This window comes from Gossypium raimondii, chromosome 12, assembly GCF_025698545.1.
Source record: "Gossypium raimondii isolate GPD5lz chromosome 12, ASM2569854v1, whole genome shotgun sequence".
Classification (NCBI taxonomy): domain Eukaryota; kingdom Viridiplantae; phylum Streptophyta; class Magnoliopsida; order Malvales; family Malvaceae; genus Gossypium; species Gossypium raimondii.
This window is the reverse complement of record NC_068576.1, coordinates 44,961,282-44,981,111: the sequence shown is the minus strand read 5'-3', so window position 1 is coordinate 44,981,111 and position 19,830 is coordinate 44,961,282. Positions and strand designations below refer to the sequence as shown.

The 19,830-nt window shown below is 32.1% G+C and overlaps 1 protein-coding gene across 1 annotated transcript; it reads left to right on the top strand.

Annotated features, from left to right (window-relative positions):
- The first annotated feature begins 11,849 nt into the window (after positions 1 to 11,849).
- Positions 11,850 to 18,518, top strand: LOC105764395 (histidine kinase 4). Its single transcript, XM_012582943.2, has 12 exons — positions 11,850 to 11,970; positions 12,540 to 13,042; positions 13,470 to 13,703; positions 13,804 to 13,973; positions 14,387 to 14,605; positions 14,696 to 14,882; positions 14,967 to 15,018; positions 15,124 to 15,353; positions 15,609 to 15,707; positions 16,094 to 16,806; positions 17,240 to 17,746; positions 17,873 to 18,518. Exons 2-12 carry the CDS (start codon positions 12,695 to 12,697, stop codon positions 18,132 to 18,134), a joined length of 3,021 nt encoding a protein of 1,006 aa, XP_012438397.1. The 5' UTR covers positions 11,850 to 11,970; positions 12,540 to 12,694; the 3' UTR covers positions 18,135 to 18,518.
- Positions 18,519 to 19,830: the final 1,312 nt, after the last annotated feature.

Below are 19,830 nucleotides of genomic sequence, written 5' to 3'. Positions count from 1 at the left end.
TTTTACAAATGATGGCATCATTGTGATGTCATTGTATGACACAAGTCAACATATAATTGATTAGATATTTCAATCGTTAATTTTTAACGTTCAAAAGTTTAGTTTTATAAAATTTTATAAACCTAATTTAATAAGTGGTATATTTCAAAGTAGAGGTGATCATGAGCCGGGCTGGGTCGGGTTCGGGCCGGGCCCAAACAAAATCTTAGGTTCGGGTTTTAGGCCTAACCCGACCCAAAATATGGGCTTAAAAATTTGTTCAAGCCTAGCCCGAGAGAAAATTACTAAGCTCGAGCCCGGCTCGGCCCATATTTAATATATATTATATATATATATTTGATTAAAAATAAAAAAAATATTTAATATATAATTCGGGTCGGGCCAGGCCCGGGCCAAAAAAGTTTCACCCAAAACGGGCCTCATTTTTTGTCCAAACTCATATTTCGGGCCTATATTTTTACCCAAACCCTCCCATTTTTCGGACGGGTCGGGCCGGGTAGCCCAATCCATGATCACCTCTACTTCAAGGGCTAAAATGTGTATTAAACCTAATTTTATAAAAGTTTGGTTTTTTATTTATAGAATTTATATTTATATACTTTTACCATTTTCTAAAATAGAGTTTATATATAAATAATAATATTTATCTATCACACTTGATTTGGTGAAAGTACCAAGTGCATTCTAATAAACACATGGCAGTCAATTTTTCTTAACATCATTAAATTAAATGTAACTTAACATACCAAATTGAGCTAAAAAAAAAAACCAAATTTTAAAATATATACAATTTAGTGGGAAATTATGCTTTAAGCTTTCTTTTACATGTTGATGAATTTTTTATGTTTTCTCTTCCTCCTTTCCAAATTCGAAACCAAAATACAGGTGAAATGTGTGTGAGAGAGAGTTCACCTTTTGTTTTTTTGAAAGTATTTTCTTGTGTTTAGGGCTTTTTGGGGAAAATTCGGAATTTGTTCTGTGATTTTGATGACTCTAATTCGCAAGAACTGAAATAAGAAATAAATTCGGAATCCAGAAGCCTTAAGGCTTAAACATTGACATTCTGGCTCGACAAGACACTAAATAAATTAGATCTACTGCTGACATAAATGGAAACACCATTATTTATTTAGAAACTCCTAACTTTTCTATTATTGCTGTTGATTCCCTTATATTGAACCTTGTTTTAATTAATCTACTCTTGTTTATGAAAAAAATTTAATAAAATGTCGAGTGATTAAATAAAAATAATTGGTTATCCTCCCTACAACTAGAGACGACGAAGCGGAAACAAAATTTTATTTTCTTTAAAATTGATACACCTACTATACTTTTTTAAAAATTCCTAATACGTATATCTAACAAATTGATTCATTCAAATCAGAGCCAGCTTAGTATAGTCATATACATATACTTATTCTTTTTAATTTGGGTTTGGAATATCAGAAAATTTCTCTCCTACCTTTCATTTATCTTTTACTTTTTACTATTATTTTTTTAACTTTTTATAACACGTTATCGATCGATTATTTTTTTGATTGATATTATATAAAAGTAAAGTTTGATCCTACGTACAATTATTAACAAATTTAAAATATGTCATTTTAACTATTAAGACTTATAAATCGTCATTAGGTTTTTAGTGTTAATCGATAGAAAAGAACAAAGTGATCAAATTTCTAGGTATCACTTCTCACTCTAATCTCTTATATTCTCATTCTTGTTTTATCCTTGAGTTGCTATATTATATTTTGCTTCTAGTGTACTTTTAGTGTGTTTCTATTATAATTTTTGAATGTTTACAATATCTCTTATGATGTGTTTTGTTTTAATGAAGAATTTGGATCTTTTGGTTGAAACCAAGATAAAAAAAAATGAAGACACGTGTCTAGCAAACAGTGCTACAACACATACTATACTTAAATATAGGAAAAAAATTCCTCATTTAATTGCAAGCAATGAAAATGCCAACATTATATCTGGTAATGCAAAATTAATTGAAGGCTCTGGAACTGCTACGATATTATTACCCTAATGGACAATATTTATTATAAATGATGCACTATTTTCATCAAAGTCCTGGAGAAATTTGTTAAGTTTCAAATATATCTATCGAAATGGATTTCATATTGAGACTACAAATGAGAAAAGTATTAAGCATTTGTAATTTATAACAATTATATTTGAAAAGAAATGTGTTTTAGAAAAATTACATGCCTTATTTTCAAGTTTGTACTATACAACTATTAGTACAATTGAAACACATGTTATAGTAAACCATAAGTTTATTGATTCAAATGCATTTACTAGTTGGCATGATCGATTAGGCTATCCTGGATCATCAATGATGTAAAAAATAATTGAGATTTCACATGGTCATCCATTGAAGAAACAAAAGATTCTTCAATTCAAGGAATTCTCATGTGTTGCTTGTTCTCAAGGTAAATTAATTACTAGAGCATCACCAAATAAGATTGGGATAGAATCATTTGCATTTTTGAAATGTATTCAATGTGATATATGTGGGTCTATTCATCTATCATGTGGACCATTTAGATATTTTATGATTTTAATAGATAAATCTACTAGATGGTCACATGTATGTCTATTATCAACTCACAACCAAGCATTTGTAAGATTACTTACATGAGTTATTAAATTAAGGGCACAATTTTCAGATTATACAATCAAGACAATTTGTCTTAATAATGTTGGCGAGTTCACATCTCAAGTTTTCAATGCCTATTGTATGCCTATTGGAATAACAATTGAAAGTCTTGTTGCTCATGTTCATACACAAAATGGTCTAGTTGAATCATTTATTAAATGGGGATATGTTGTTTTACATGCTATAACACTTGCATGCATTAAACCAATAAGTTATCATAAATTATCCTCATTGCAATTGGCTTTTGGCCAGGAGCCAAATATTTCCTATCCTAGGATTTTTAGATGTGCGGTATATGTTCCAATTGCTCTAGCACAATGCACAAAGATGAGTTCTCAAAGGAGGCTGGGAATATATGTTGAGTGTGAATCCCCTTCTATGATTAAGTATCTTAAACCAATGACATGATTACGACATAGTTTGTCTATTGCCATTTTGATGAAACAATATTCCCAACTTGAGGGGGAGAAAGAAAACAATTGGTAAAGGAAATTACATGGATGCATCATCATAATCTCATTTAGATCATTGAACAAACCAATGTGAACTAGAAACTCAAAAGATAATACATTTGCAAAATATTACAAATTAGTTGCTAGATGCATTTACTGACCTAAAAAAAGTTACTAAATCTCACATACCAACTGAAAATGCTCCAATAAAAATTGATGTCCTTGTAGGATAATCTGCTAATGCAAATAAAAGTAAGCCCTGCTTGAAGCGTGGTAGACCAATTAGTTCTAAAGATAATAATCCTCGTAAAAAGAAAGGAGTAAATGCTCTAGATGATCATATTATAGAGGCGAGTGCCCAAAAAGAGGCCAAAGACATAATTGATCAGAGAACCCCAGAAGAGGTTCAAGTACATGAAAATAGTGATAATGAATATATTTTTGCTCTAGATGATCATATTATGGAAAAGGTTTTTTCGTTTATAGTGATGCTTCCTTGAGCGGTTTTAGTTGTGTTTTGATGCAAGACAGGAAAGTGATTACTTATGCATCTCGTCAGCTAAAAATGCATGAACGCAATTATCTGACACGCAATTTAGAGCTAGCTGTTGTGGTTTTTGCTCTAAAGATTTGGAGGCACTATATGTATTGTGAAAAGTGTTATATTTATACCGATCATAAGAGTCTCAAATACCTCTTATCTCAAAAGGAATTGAATTTGAGACAGCGTCATTGGATAGAACTTCAGAAAGATTTTGATTGTGTTATTGATTACCACCCTGGTAAAGCTAATGTTGTAACTGATGCGTTGAGTAGGAAAGCAACAATTGAATTACAAGCAATGTTTGCCCAATTCAGTATCAATGACGATGGAAGACTATTAGCTGAACTAAAAATCAAACCAGTGATGTTTGATCGGATCAAGTCAACACAGTTAGAATATGAGAAGTTGGCGAAGAAAAGTGAAATTGTTCAGAATGGTATATTAGAAAATTTCAACATTGATTATTATGGTTGCTTGAGATTTCGTAACCGAATTTGCGTTTTGGATGTTTCTGAATTGAAAGAGTTGATATTTTGCGAAGCTCATGATAGTCCTTTTGCTTTGCATCCTAGAGGAACAAAAATGTATCGTAATTTGCGAGAATCTTATTGGTGGCCAAGAATAAAAAGAGATGTGATCGAGTATATGGCTAAATGTTTAACTTGTCAGCGAGTTAAGGCAGAACATCAAGTTCCCATCGGATTACTTCAGCTTATTTATATTCCTGAATGGATTTTGTAACGGGGTTACCTTTATCGGTAAGTAAGAAAAATGCTATTTGGGTGATTGTTGATCGACTTACGAAATCGGCTCATTTCATTGCGGTTAGGACTGATTGGTCACTTCAAAAGCTTGTTGAAGTTTATATTCAAGAAATTGTGAGATTGCATGATGTTCCTATGTTGATAATCTCTGCTCAAGATCCATTGTTCACTTCGAGATTTTAGAAATAATTGCACGAATCTCTTGGTACGCGACTTAATTTTAGCACAGTTTTTCACCTACAGACTAATGGACAATATAAGTGTGTTACTTAGATTTTGGAAGACATGCTTCGTACTTGTGTTATTGATTTTGAATCAGGTTGGGAGTGTTAGTTACGTTTGGCTGAATTTGTATACAACAATAGTTTTCAATCAAGTATTCAAATGGCTCCGTATGAAGCTTTATATGGTCGTAGGTGTCGATCACCTGTTTGTTGGATGGAATTGAGTGAAAGAAGAATGATCGGGCCGAAATTAATTCAAGAAACAAAAGACATTGTTAAGAAAATTTGAGATAGATTGAAGACAACTTTTGATAGACAGAAATCATATGCAGATTTGAAATGTCGAGATATTGACTATTCTGTTGGCGATAAAGTATTTCTTAAAGTTCCGCATTGGAAGAAAATTTTGAGATTTGGTCAAAACGGGAAACTGAGTCCTCGTTTTATTGGACCGTATGAGATCACGAAAAGAGTGGGTCCAGTTGCATATCGTTTAGCTTTGCCTACGGAATTGCAGAAAATACATGATATTTTTCACGTTTTAATGCTTAGAAGATATCGATCAGATCCATCTCATGTTATTTCGATAGAGGATATTGAAATTCAACCTGATTTGTTGTACGAAGAAGGACCAATTGAAATTTTGGCACGAGAAGTGAAAGAATTGCTTAATAAGCGAGTTCCATTAGTGAAATTATTATGGCGTAATCATAGTGTTGAAGAAACGACTTGGGAACCGGAAGAAACTATGAGATCTCAGTACCCCCACCTCTTTTCAGGTAAATTTTAAGGACATAATTTATTTAGAGGGTAGAATTGTAACGACCTGATAGTCGCGGGTGTTAGAAATATATTTTCGGGACTCCATTTTCGTAAATCAGATTTTTAAAAATATTTACGAAGCTAGTTGTGTAGTTAACTATGTTTTGGTTAAGTGAATTTGCATGAATTAAAAGTAATTAGGTATAAGGATTAAAGCGTATAAAGGGTGGAAGTTGAATTATAGATTAAAGAAAAATTAAAGGGACTAAATAAGCAATTATGCCATTGTCTTAAAATAAGGCGGCATAAGGTAGATTATTTGTGAATTTATTATATATATTATAAAATAAATCTTCAGTTTTAATTATATATATTATATTATACAATAACATATTAATGTATAATAAAACAAAATAATAAAAGAATGAATTAAAAAGAAACAAAAAGAAGAAAGAAAGAAAAAGAAAAAAGGGAAAGAAAGAAATGAGAAAGACAAGGCTAGGGGTTTCAAAGTTCCAAGTTCAATTGGTTAGTCAATTTAGTCTCTTTTCTTGTAATTTTTATGTTTTTGGAATCTCTGTGTTAAGTACTACCCGACCCATGTCGAAATTTTAGAAATTATTGACTTTTTAAGTGTTGTCTATGTTGAATAATTTTAGTATTAGGGATTAAATTGATAGATTTTTAAGTTAGAAATGAAAAATGATTGAATTGTAGAATAAATTATAAATTTTGAGTAATAGGGACTAAATTTTGAAATTTTGAAATTTAGGGATTTAAGTGAAAATAAGGAGTTAAATTTAGTTTAAAGTGGAAATTGAATGAAAATATAGAATTAAATATGAAGAAATAAAGTTAGTCTCGGTTTAGGGGCTAAAATTGAAAATTAGGCAAATATTGAGTAAAAATTAAAATATTCAATCTGAAATTGAATTATGTTGTATTGATGAATTTTAATTGTTTTAATTCCGTAGCTAGCGTCGTACCAGAACCCTCGACCAAAAAGGGGAAATATAAAGTCGACGAGGAATAGCTCAGAATTTCTAGTTTGTATTTCTATAATCCAAAACTAGTTATTAGTTGTTGTTTTTTTTATTTAATATGTATGGTAAGTGTTGAGGTGAGTATTCGACACTTTGACATTAAATTGAATTAAAAGTTGATTGAATGGATTGAATTGATATATATATTATGAATATATTGATTATTTGAATTGAAATGAATATTAATGTGAAATTTGAATATTGGATATTTGTTTCATTTGAAAAGCGAATTGAAACCCTATTAACTGTATCGGGCTGAGCCGTATATAGATGGCGTGCCATAGGATTGGAAGAGTTTAGGGATTTCTTCGACTTTGAGTCGATGAGGCACTGGGTGCCTATTTACTTTGGTTTAACCGATGAGACACTGGGTGTCAATTTACTACTTCGAATTATCTAATGAAGCATTGGGTGCCAAATTGGTGTGTTGGTTGGATCCGTGTATTCGTCCGAGTCCGAGTCGTGTTAATAGGGGTAAATAAATAATAAAGTTCTATAATTGATATTGAAATTGCATGGTATGAGGAATGGAAGTGATATAGTAAATTGAAAATAGAATATGAAATATGTTGGCAATATATGAAATATATGAGTTATATACTCATGAATTGAGTATGTTATGAAATGATGTATTCATGAATTGAGTATTGCATGACTGATGCCATTGTACAAATAAATATGGTTTGATATGTGAATAACCATTTATATAGCAAATGTGTGAATTAGGATATTGTTTAATAAATGAAAAATGATAATTATGATACTAGACATTAATATGTCCTTATAATTTAATTGTGTCTATTATATTATTTTGTCTTTAAATATTCGGATTATAAAAATACCATTGAGTTTTTACTTAGCGTATGGTTTTGTTTTCCGTGCTCAGATTAGGTACAATGATTTTGAAGAGTTGTAATTGAGGTTGTGAGCATCCATCACATCACATCTCCAAGTGCTAAGAGGGTATGTTTCAAAATTTTGAATAGAATGGCATGAACTTAGGAAGATCAAGTGTGTTCCAAGTAGTAGGGACTAAAATATAAGTTAAATTTTTTTTTAATGTTCAAATATATTAGTGATTAGTCAAAATCACTTTGACACCAAATGTAATATTCCTATATCAGGTTCTTTGGGTTGAACCGGGTATAGGGGTGTTACAAAATAATGTAGAAATAATTGTAATGCATGAGGCTAGCCGTGAGTAGAGGTGTTCATGGGCAATGTTGGGTTGGGTTTAAGTTGAGTCTAAGCATTATATTAACATACTTTATGATTGTCCAACCCAAAATATGAGCCTAAAATTTTGCTCGAGCCTACCCATATTTAGAAAAGATTAAACCAAACCCATTTTAGTCTGGCCCATATTAAATTTTTTTATAAAATATTTATATTATTTTAAATAATATTTAATATTTCAATATATTTTTATATAGTCATCTTAACATTATTTTAATGTTTACATTAGAGTAGTATTATAAATTACATAATATATGAAAATAATATAATATAAAATATTATAAACTTAAAATCGGGTCGGGTCGGGCCAAGCTTAGGCGTTGAATGTTCAAGCCCGAGCCCGACCCATATATTTAAACGGGCCTAATTTTTTTGTCCAAGTCCATTTTCAAGCCAAATATTTTTTCCCAAACCCTCCCAAATTTCAAGTGAGCCTTCAGGCCTAGTGGGTAGCTCGACTCATAAATAGGTCTAGCTGAGAGTGTATTTGGCTAAGGCTAATGACTTAACATATCTAGAATATGTGTAATTTACGTCTACAGGAAAATGCACCAACCATCTTATACGAAGAAAATGCAACATATATAGCTCAATTAAAGGGAGGATACATTAAAGGAGATAGAACAACACATATTTCACCAAAATTATTTTTCACTCATGATCTTGAAAAGAAAGGTGATATTGGAATTTAACATATTAGTTTTAGTGATAATTTAGTAGATATGTTTAGTATGATATTACCAACCACAACATTTGAAAGGCTGATATACAAAATTGGAATGCCCTGTCTCAAAAATGTTAAGTGACATCATCATTAGAGGGAGTCCAAAGTATGTTACACTATTTTCTTTTAACCAAGATTTTGTTCCATTAGATTTTTCTGGTAAAGATTTTTAACAAGGTAACGTACAATGAGAGATTGTATACTCTTTTTCCTTCATTGAATGTAAAGGAGCTTACAAATAAAGCTCATTGTAAGTGAAATTGAAAAATGAAAAAAAAGTTCCCGGTACCTTCCATCTACCTTTTACTTATTACTATTGTTTTCTTAATTTTTGTATAACAAATTGTTTTTTTAAATAAAGATGTTAAGTTAGAATAAAAAATAATTGATTAGTAACTCTTTTTAAAATTTATTAAATGTTATTTTTTAGGGTAAACTACAAAAGTAGTCACTTTTGTTTGCTTCAGATTACATTTTAGTCACTAATGTTTGAAATATTACATTTTAGTCACTTACGTTATCGTTTTGCTACGAAGTGGTTACTCCTCCGTTAAGCTCTATTACCTCCCTAACAGCGGTCCTACGTGGCAGTCCAAATGGGTTTTAAATGTCAATTTAGATGTCATATGTGGTAGTCTAAATTAAATTTATTTAATTAAAAACTTATTTTCATCCTAGCAAGTGGACATCCAAGTTGATATTTAAAACTCATTTGGACTGCCACATAGGATTGTCGTTAGGGGGTAACAGAGTTTAACGATAGAGTGATCACTTTGTAATAAAACGATAACGTAAGTGACTAAAACGTAACATTTCAAATATAAGTGACTAAAATGTAACTTGAGGCAAATAAAATGACTATTTTATAGTTTATCCTATCTTTTAAAAGTTAATAAATTAAGAAATCAAAGCCTTGAATTTCGTTAATCTGTTTAACTTTATTTTACTTGAAAACTATGGGGAAAAGAAGAGAATTTCATTATTTTTGGTTAAAGTATCAAAATTTATGAGACCCAGGATGAAAAATCTATTTTAAATTTAAAATATGAAATATTTCTTATCATTACAATCTGAAATATCATTTAAGTCAGTAAATTATCTTCAAAGAATAAAATAAACTTAAATATACAAATTAAATTTAAATGAGTCGTTATTTATTAAAATTAAATATCATTCATTTAATAATTTCACTAATTAAATTAAATTAAAGATTTTATGCCTGTATAGGTTAAATGTATTTGGAAAGCACATTTTTAGTTGCCCTCATTGATAAACCATAACAAACGGAACGTGTTTTTTTTCTTTCCCATTTTCTTAATTTGATTATATAATAATTATTTAACAAATTAAAAATATTTAGATAATATAAAATGACATTGATATTAAGTATCATCAAAATATTTTATTAAATATGTTATACAATTAAAATCAAATAACAATTATACAATTTAATCTGAGTCGGAATAAATACAAAAGTTGATATGTAATCCTTAACCCTAAAACAATTTTTCTTTTATTTTTTAATTAATATAATTCAGAATCTAAATTAATTTTTAATTTATTAAAATTTAACTAATTAAAATCCATAAACTTAAACGATTGATATTTGATTCTTATTAATTATTCAACATAAGAAGCAAATTTTATTAGAAAGAATAATCAGCAATTAAGCTAAACTCTCAATTTCAAAAATAATATGAGGAACTACTTACCAAATTTCCTCTATAAGGAAAAGTCTAAAATGCAAAAGGGTAAAGTGGAAAATAGAGTGATAAAGGGCAGGGTACTGATGTCAAATCAATGAAGGGAATAAGATCCGTGGCTTGTCGCAGGTCATTTTCTAAAAGATATGTGATGCTGATTTTTAGACCCTCCGAAATCGCTTTAAATTTATTTTATTTATTATAATATTTTTATTTATGCGTTGAGTTGAGCCATTTTAAAAAAAAAAAAAACTGTATTTATATTTTGCATCATATATAGTCATGATTTTTATATGTTTTTTTATCTCTACGATCTCATACACGTTAGAGTGAGAAAGAATAGAAAAAGCAGAGCCATAGTTTTATATTTGAAAGAAATCAAAACACAATCAAATCACATGTTGAAGGTAAACCCCTTCATCCAATAACATTTAACATCTCAATATTTTTTTCATTTCTAAATTATTGTGTAATATTCATCATATTCCTTTTACTTTTAGTTTAAATGATGTCATATATTTTAAGGGTTATCATTTAATATATTAATGGTAATTTTTTTAAAAATTTTACATGTAGAAATTAAAATATTTTATTTTATTGTTTCATATTAGTTAAGGATATGTAACTATTTTCTTACTGTTCTTATAAAAAAATTCAATTATGTATATCGATAATTATTTTTGTTTATTGATTGAGTCTTAATTGATTGATATAGATATGGTTGTCAATATAGGAGGATATGGATTCGAGTATATTGAAATGCATTATCTCCTTATTTATGAGTTGAGAAGAGACTATGAGTAGTTATATATCTTAATTTTACTAGAATATAATAAAACAATTATACTAAAATAAATCTAGTCATGTATAATGAAAATTAAATTAAAATAAAAATAAATTTCAATCGAAAGAACTGACACGTAATTTTATACATTATTAGTATGAACAATGGACCTAAGATCTCATTAAAATAAAATTTATATATAATACATGATCAACATTTGTTAAACTCCTTCAAAAGATAAATGCAAATCATTTTAAAAAATGTTGTTGATGTTTGTATTTATATAGAATTTGAGAATTTATTTTATATTTAAAAAGTTAAAGATTTTGGTTTAAACATTATCGTTGTTGGTAGTTTTTGTCAAAATTAGTCAACTAATCAAAATTTTAAGTTGACAAATTTTAACAGAAAATACTTACGATTCTAATGAATGAATTGAAAATTTTAAATAAAAATATGACTTATTTTTAAATTTTACGATAAAGATTAAATCTTAAAATTTATCAAAGTATAGCAAGTGATGATATATTTTAACAAGGTATTCACATCCTTAAAAAAGAAGAAGGTAACGACAAAAATCACTACGAGTGATTTATACATTTACATTAAATATAGATTATATTAAATATGAAATTAGATACAAACTTCACTTGTCAGTTTCAAACTGCTTGTCAACCAAAGTTAAGAAATACCATTAGCTTATAATTTACATTATGATAGAAAAATAAAACGGAAAAGAGAGAAGGGGTGGTTGGCTTTAAATATTTAATATAGGCTTTGTCTTAGAGGGAGACAACAGCGTATCTGCAAAAAATCCAAAAAATTCGATTCAGTTTTGGCTTTAAAAAGCAATGAAGAAAGTTGGAAACATTAAATAATTGTTCTGAAATTAAATTAATATCAATTTTTAATAAATAAAAAAAAGGGAACCCCACTGCAGACTGCACCGATCAAAGGACGACCAAAGAAAAACTTGGTACCATGTAGTTTATACAAATATTTTACTATTATTCAATGACCTGTGCCTGTTATACCATTTCAATTGACCCCATTTCTTCCTCCAAAGGTCTTCAACTTTATCTTTCATTTTTTCTTTTTTGTCTTCCTTGGTCTTTGCTCTGTTGTGCTTTGCTGTGAGTGTTTGCTGGTCAATTTGCAGATTTTGATTTTAATATCGAAGAAAAACAGTGAACTGTAAACGTGCTCTTCTTTGTCTTTGTTCTCTTAAAACTAAACCAACACTTCAACACTTGGAGAGAACATGATTAGTGCTGTTTCTCTGTGAAATCCTTTTTTTTTTTTTTTTATATGGCAACAGAAAATAGAAAAATAACCCATTATTTTGTAGTGAGAGATAATGAGAAATCTTTGGAATTTGAGCTGTCTTTGCATCTTTTGAGAGTCATGCTTGCTTCTTTCTGAGAATTGAAAAGTTTTCTCTTTTTCGAGTTCTGGGTCTCCCATCTCTTCTCTAGTTGTATTTTTCAATTAATTTTTCCGACTCATTTCTTTGTTCAAGCTTGTATTGTTTTTTTCCCACCAAATTCCTTTTGTCCTTGAATCGCACAAAACATTGTTATGGTGATAAATAACATGGAGTTTTAGCTTAACTAGTATCTTTTCTCCTTGTTTCAGGAAAAAAAAAAGAAGGTATTTATTGACCCTTATATATAGTGTATGCATTTTTTATTGGGGGCTTTTTCTAGCTCAGATATGAAGTGGGTATCAAAGAAAGAAGAAGAAGAAGAAGAAGAAGAACAAGTTCAGATATTTGTGTAGCGCTTTTACTGATGGGTCTAAAGTTGCAACAGAGCCAGCACCAGCACCACTCGGTGGCTGTCAAAGTGAATGAACAAATGGGGACCAAAAGAGGGTACACATTTATTCAGGCTAACAGAGCTTGGTTACCAAAATTTCTTTTGCTTTGGGTAATGGTGATGGCTTTTTTGAGCACTTGGATCTACAAAAAGATGGATGCTGACAACAAAGTAAGGAGGAAGGAAGTATTGAGTAGCATGTGTGATGAGAGGGCAAGGATGTTGCAAGATCAATTCAGTGTTAGCGTTAACCATGTTCATGCCTTGGCCATCCTTATTTCCACTTTTCATTACTACAAGAATCCATCTGCTATTGATCAGGTTGAGCCTTCTTGTTCTTGAATTTGGAAATTTATATGTTTCTATTTGAATCAAAGTTCTATATCTGTTGTATTTTGTTAGGAAAGAAAAGCCCCTTTCTAGAGCTTGGTCTGGTTGATCTCATAGTTTCTTGGAAATCCTAGATTGTGAACTTGTTTTCTAGTTCATCATTTGCCTGATTTTTACAATATAAAAAAATGGCATCTTGGATAGTTTCTCTTTCTGATTGTGCACTTTGGGGTGTTTTCTTCTGTTTTTTGACGGTGAATTGTTTTTTTTTTTGGGTCAACGATGGTGATTTGTTTTTCTAGTTCATATCTGTATGAGTTTTACAATATCAAAATGGCATCTTTGATCATTGCTTTTTCTGATTGTGCACTTTGGTGTTTTATTCTTTCTTTTCTTTTTTTTTTTGCAATAAATGCAGGATACTTTTGCTGAGTACACTGCAAGAACTGCATTTGAGAGGCCATTGCTTAGTGGGGTGGCCTATGCAGAAAGAGTAGTGCATTCAAAGAGGGAGGAATTTGAGAGGCAGCATGGCTGGACAATAAAAACAATGCAGAGGGAACCTTCTCCGATTCGAGATGAATATGCTCCGGTGATATTCTCTCAAGAAACTGTATCTTATATCGAATCACTTGATATGATGTCAGGGGAGGTATGCCGTTTACTATCCACAATCTGCTTATAAGTTCTAAGCTTTACCTTACTGTGATGTTTAAAATCAGTATTGGCATTGCCCGTGTTGCATTGCACAGGAAGACCGAGAAAACATCTTAAGGGCTGGGGCTTCCGGGAAAGCCGTCCTAACTAGACCCTTCAGGCTTCTTGGTTCTCATCATCTTGGTGTTGTTTTGACGTTCCCTGTCTACAAATCCAAGCTCCCACTGAGGCCAACTGTGGCAGAGCGCATTGGAGCAACTGCTGGGTAAGTCCTACTCCCTATATTTCAAATTGGAAATGAAAGTTCTGTCTTTTTGAAACTTATTTGTGCTTGGTTGTGTTTGTAAGCTTTGCCTACTAGAGTTGGTGCATTCTTCAACGTAATTTTGAAATTCATTGGTCAAATTGAAAAGCAACAAAAGATAGTTTATGAGTGCCTTATGCATAGCATAAACTGGGATAATTGAAATGCTTTTGACGTTCATTGGTCAAATTGAAAAGCAACTGTTCTCTGTTTAGTAGACGCCTAGAAATCTTGATCTTCTTTTTGCCTCTGGGAGTCTGGATGAACATGGATGCCTTATGCATTATCTGGGCTAATTGCTGCGGTTTATTCATATTTTTACGTGTATAGTAGATTTTCTTGTGCATTAAAAATAAACTTGTAACTGAACACAGATACCTTGGTGGAGCCTTCGATGTGGAGTCCCTTGTTGAGAATCTGCTCGGGCAACTTGCTGGAAATCAGGCGATACTAGTGAATGTGTATGATGTTACTAACTCTTCTGATCACCTGATCATGTATGGTCACCAAAATCAAGATGGTGACTTGGCTTTGTTGCATGAAAGTAAGCTCGATTTCGGAGATCCATTCAGGAAGCATACAATGATATGTAGGTAAGTGTATGACCAGCTACTTATTCACAAGATTCGCAGAACGAAAGCAGTTGTTTTTAGAAGTGCTTACTAGTCGCCATTTTTGAGCAGATATCATCAGAAGGCACCAACATCGTGGACAGCACTCACCACCGCTTTCTTATTCTTTGTTATCTGCTTATTAGTTGGTTATATCTTATATGGTGCCGCAATACACATTGTTAAAGTCGAAGATGATTTCCACGAAATGCAAGAACTGAAGGTTCGAGCAGAAGCTGCAGATGTTGCCAAATCACAGGTATGTCTTTCAAAATACATCTATCAACACTTTGTTGACTACCGATTCCGAGCTAACACTAATTATGATTTGTTCTTGATGCAGTTTCTGGCAACAGTTTCTCATGAAATTAGGACTCCCATGAATGGCATCCTTGGTATGTTCTGTGTATCTCCTTAAGTTATTCTTGATGAAGCATACGTTTGAGGGCATTAACTGATTTCAATCATCAATGTTCCAATGGCTTTTTGAATGGTTTCAGGGATGCTTGCTTTGCTTTTAGATACGGATTTAAGTTCAACTCAAAGGGATTATGCTCAGACTGCTCAAGTCTGTGGAAAGGCACTGATAACATTGATAAATGAGGTGCTTGACCGGGCAAAAATTGAAGCTGGAAAGTTGGAGATGGAAACTGTCCCCTTTGATCTTCGATCTATCCTAGATGATGTGCTCTCTTTATTTTCTGAGAAGTCTAGAAACAAAGGTGTTGAGGTAAGTCTGGATAAAATTAATGGAAAATCTAATACTTCATTTTTTGGGTTGTTTGGTTCCTATAGGCTATAGGCTTATAGGGTATATCTGACTGGTAACGGAAAAACCTTATGGTTTATAATGCTTGAACTAACTCAATGTCTTCTTTTTTCCTGCTTTCTTTTCTCGGTTCGATGGATTGTTGACTTCAATAAATGGTGATGTTCCTGATGCATATGATGACTCAAATGCGTTGTAATTGTTTGGGAACCGTAGCTGGCGGTCTTTGTTTCGGATAAAGTTCCGGAAATGGTTATGGGGGATCCAGGAAGATTTAGACAGATTATTACGAATCTTGTTGGGAACTCTGTTAAAGTAAGTGGGTTGCTTTATCTTTATTTGTTTAACACTCGTTAGGTAGTATATGTCTATGTTGTTCTGACTTTCCATTTTTCTGGAAGGACTCATGTCCGACACATATCCAGATATAAGTATTCAACCCCCTAAGGACCCTCAAAATACATAGAAAAACTTGGAAACATTGTACATACCTATGTCAAACACAGACCCTTATCTGACACTCCCACCCAATTCTGAGTAACTTAAGCATATGTTAATTTTCACCATGCCCCTTTTCTTGGGGTTCTTATATACCTAATTGGTTGAGGTTTTTGTTCTTATCCAAAAAGAAATTTTGTTTAGTTGTTTTTTTCTTGGATCAATTTGCATTAATTGAGTCGTTTAAATTGTATGTTTGACAGTTTACAGAACGGGGACACATATTTGTTAAAGTTCATCTAGCAGAAAACTCGAAGCCCATGGCAGAGGCAAAAGCTGAAACTTGTTTGAATGGAGGATCAGATGAAGGTGTGCTGGTATCAAGTGCGCGCCAGTTCAAAACCTTAAGTGGTTATGAAGCAGCGGATGAGCGCAACAGTTGGGATTCCTTCAAGTATTTAGTTGCTGATGAAGAATCGCGATATAATGCCTCGATAAACATGCCACTTGCTGGTGAAACTTCTCAGAATGTCACTTTGATGGTATCTGTGGAAGATACAGGTATTGGGATCCCTTTAATTGCCCAGGATAGGGTTTTCATGCCATTTATGCAGGCAGATAGTTCGACTTCGAGAAATTACGGTGGGACAGGTATAGGCTTGAGCATTACCAAGTGTTTGGTTGAGCTAATGGGTGGTCACATAAGCTTTGTTAGCCGGCCACAAGTTGGAAGCACATTCTCATTTACTGCAGCTTTCGGGAGATGTAAAAAAGCTTCATTTAGTGATACCAAAAAATCCAATACCGAAGATCTTCCTTCCAGTTTCCAAGGATTGAAAGCAATAGTAGTTGACGGGAAACCAGTTAGAGCTGCTGTAACCCGATACCACTTGAAGAGGCTCGGTATGCTGGTTGAAGTTGGAAGTAGTGTAAAGATGGCAGCTTCTGCATGTGGGAAAAATGGCTCTTCATGCGGGTAAGTCGAATTCTGGTTTAGAATTATTATCATTTGGAAGGTTATTCATAAATTCAATTATGTCTTATATTTCGGGAATTTGCATAGTGGCCATCATTTACTTGATGATTCAATTGTTTTCCAACATTTTTGCTGGGTTAGAGTGGACTTTTCCTGGGAAAGACACTATTTTAGGGAAATATTAGAGATGTTTTTCATCATTTAGAAGTTGAACAAAAGGTTACCAAGCAGAATGCAACACTGAATGCATGGCACTTTTATGACATGAAATACTTGTTTTTTGCTTATAATGAACGATAAAAATGTAAGAGATGGTTTTAGAAATTGAAACCAACCATCAAATTGCTGTAAGAAGGCCAAATACTATGGATCATTTGGGGGGGAGGGGACCAATATAATTTTTAAAAGTTAATTGCTTCATTGAATATTGCAGAACTAAAAACCAGCCGGATATAATTCTTGTTGAGAAGGATTCATGGCTTTCTGGCGAGGATGGCGGTTTGAGTTTAGGGATGTTGGACCGGAAGCAGAATGGACATGTGTTTAAGTTGCCTAAGATGATTCTTCTTGCGACGAATATTACGAATGCTGAGCTTGAGAAAGCAAAGGCGGCTGGTTTTTCAGATACTACAATTATGAAACCAGTGAGGGCAAGTATGGTGGCTGCATGTCTTCAACAGGTGCTTGGGATAGGGAAGAAGAGGCAGGCAGGAAAAGATATGTTGAATGGGTCCTTGGTCCTTCGGAGTCTACTTTACAGGAAGAAAATTTTAGTAGTCGATGACAATATGGTAAATCGGAGAGTTGCTGCTGGTGCATTGAAGAAGTTTGGAGCTGCTGTAGAATGTGCCGACAGTGGAAAAGCTGCACTAAAACTTCTTCAGATTCCACACTATTTTGATGCTTGCTTCATGGACATTCAGATGCCGGAAATGGACGGGTACGTAATTATGTATTATCATATCTTTTGTGGTAAGAAGTCAACAATCAGGATATTGAAAAGAAAGAAAAAGGAGAAGTCTTATCTAGTGCTATGTCATCATAATAACATTAAGTTTTATTTCAGGTTTGAGGCAACTCGTCGGATACGAAAGATGGAGAGCCAAGCAAATGAACAGATCAACGGAGGCAGCATAGATGAAGAGTCTGCCCGGAAAGGCAAGTGGCATGTCCCGATATTAGCCATGACAGCCGATGTAATACATGCCACCTATGATGAGTGCCTGAAATGTGGGATGGATGGATATGTCTCGAAGCCCTTCGAGGAAGAAAATCTCTACCAGGCAGTAGCCAAGTTCTTCAAAGCCAAACCAATGTCGGAATTGTAGTCAAACACCTTGCACCATCATTGGAAAAGTCAACAAAACCAAAAGCTGGTTGGACTTTTTCAGCGAAATTTTCCCAATCCTTCTGGTGCATTTTGGTTTTAAAAACACTGCATATAGTTTCCTGGAGCTCCCGAGAATTCTGGACTGCATCGAAAGCAAACATGCATGCATGTTCGGGCAATTAGAGTCAGAGTATTTGTATACTACCCCAGGAAACTGCATCCCCATCTGTTTGTATAGATCTTTACAAAGGGGATGATTTGATTCTATCTGGAGACTTAGGATCTTTTGTTCGAAAATGGGGTTCTGATTTTTATGAATTTTGTTGTAAAAGCTTTGTTATTGAGTTTTCAAATCTCAAAAAGAGGTATCTTACAAATTCAACACTCGGTTTGTATATATAGTTATATTTTAAAGCTTAATGGCTAAAAAAACACTAAGCAAGAATCAAAAAAGATTTACCTTTTATCAATCAAGTACTTCAATAATAAAATGTGAACATATTGAGAAATGACTAATAAAAAAGCCAAGGAGGCAACATTGGATATTCCTATTAGTTTTAGTGGGGGGGGGGGGAGAGATGTGCTAATGTGGCCAGATTGTAAGAATGGAGAGTACACTGTGAAATCAAGGTACTTTGCATTAAAGGAGAGTTATTATGGAAATGATGCAAATAGATTTGATATGAATGTATAGGAAGAGATAGGGTCTCTAAAGGTACCTAGTAAAATTAAGGCTTTCTTTTTAGGACTTGTTCTCACCTACTGCTGCCTACGTCTTTGTAAAAGAAAGGGTTAAAAGCTCTCCAATTTGCCCTCTTGTAATGAAGTCGAGAAAAGTGATCTTGACTTGTGAGTGAACTAGATGCATCTGGTCTAAAGCATGCATGGAATTAAAATTTGAGAGCGGTGGAATTAGTATTTTTTTTTTCTTATATCAGGATAGAAGGAGAACGATAAAGAAATGAGGAATCTATAATTTCATGTAAGGTATTCTAAAATCTTGTTACATGTCGGTCTGCGTAAGGATGTTGTACATGAGCGATTACAGATGTCTGTTTGTATAAAGTTTTCTTATATGAAATACAAGTTTTGCCTTTCTAGCCAAAAAAAAACTTCAATGATCAAAATATAGTTATGAAAAGTGACCAAAATAAAATTTAACTAAAGATAGATGATTAAAAGTGCAATTTACTCGTTTATGATTTCTCATTAATTAAACATGTAGCATTAAAACAAAAGTAAATGAGCACATGTGACCATACACAAACAAATTACTTCATTTTCCAACTACTAAATAAATATCTAATTTATATAAATGGCAATAATGTGAATTTAATAAATCAAATCACGATAACTGCAAATTGCTAATTAGTTTTAACAGTCAAATTAGTAGAAACTTTTATTTCATTCTCCTTAATTTATGGATAAAATGGATTATCTAAGTAAATAAAAGGATTAATTTCTATATACAGTAAAATGGATATAGGGAATATTTGATCACACCAAAAAAAAAAGTAATATTAATTGAGAGATTCATATTTTTAGGAAAAAATAATTAAGGAAAGGTTCTGTATTTATACTTCTTTTTAAAAAAGTTTAGTACTACAAATTGAGTTTAAAATTTTTAATAATAGTTTTAAAAGTGATTCTATTAATCATGAACTAATTTTGTGGAAAAAAATTGAGTTTTAAGA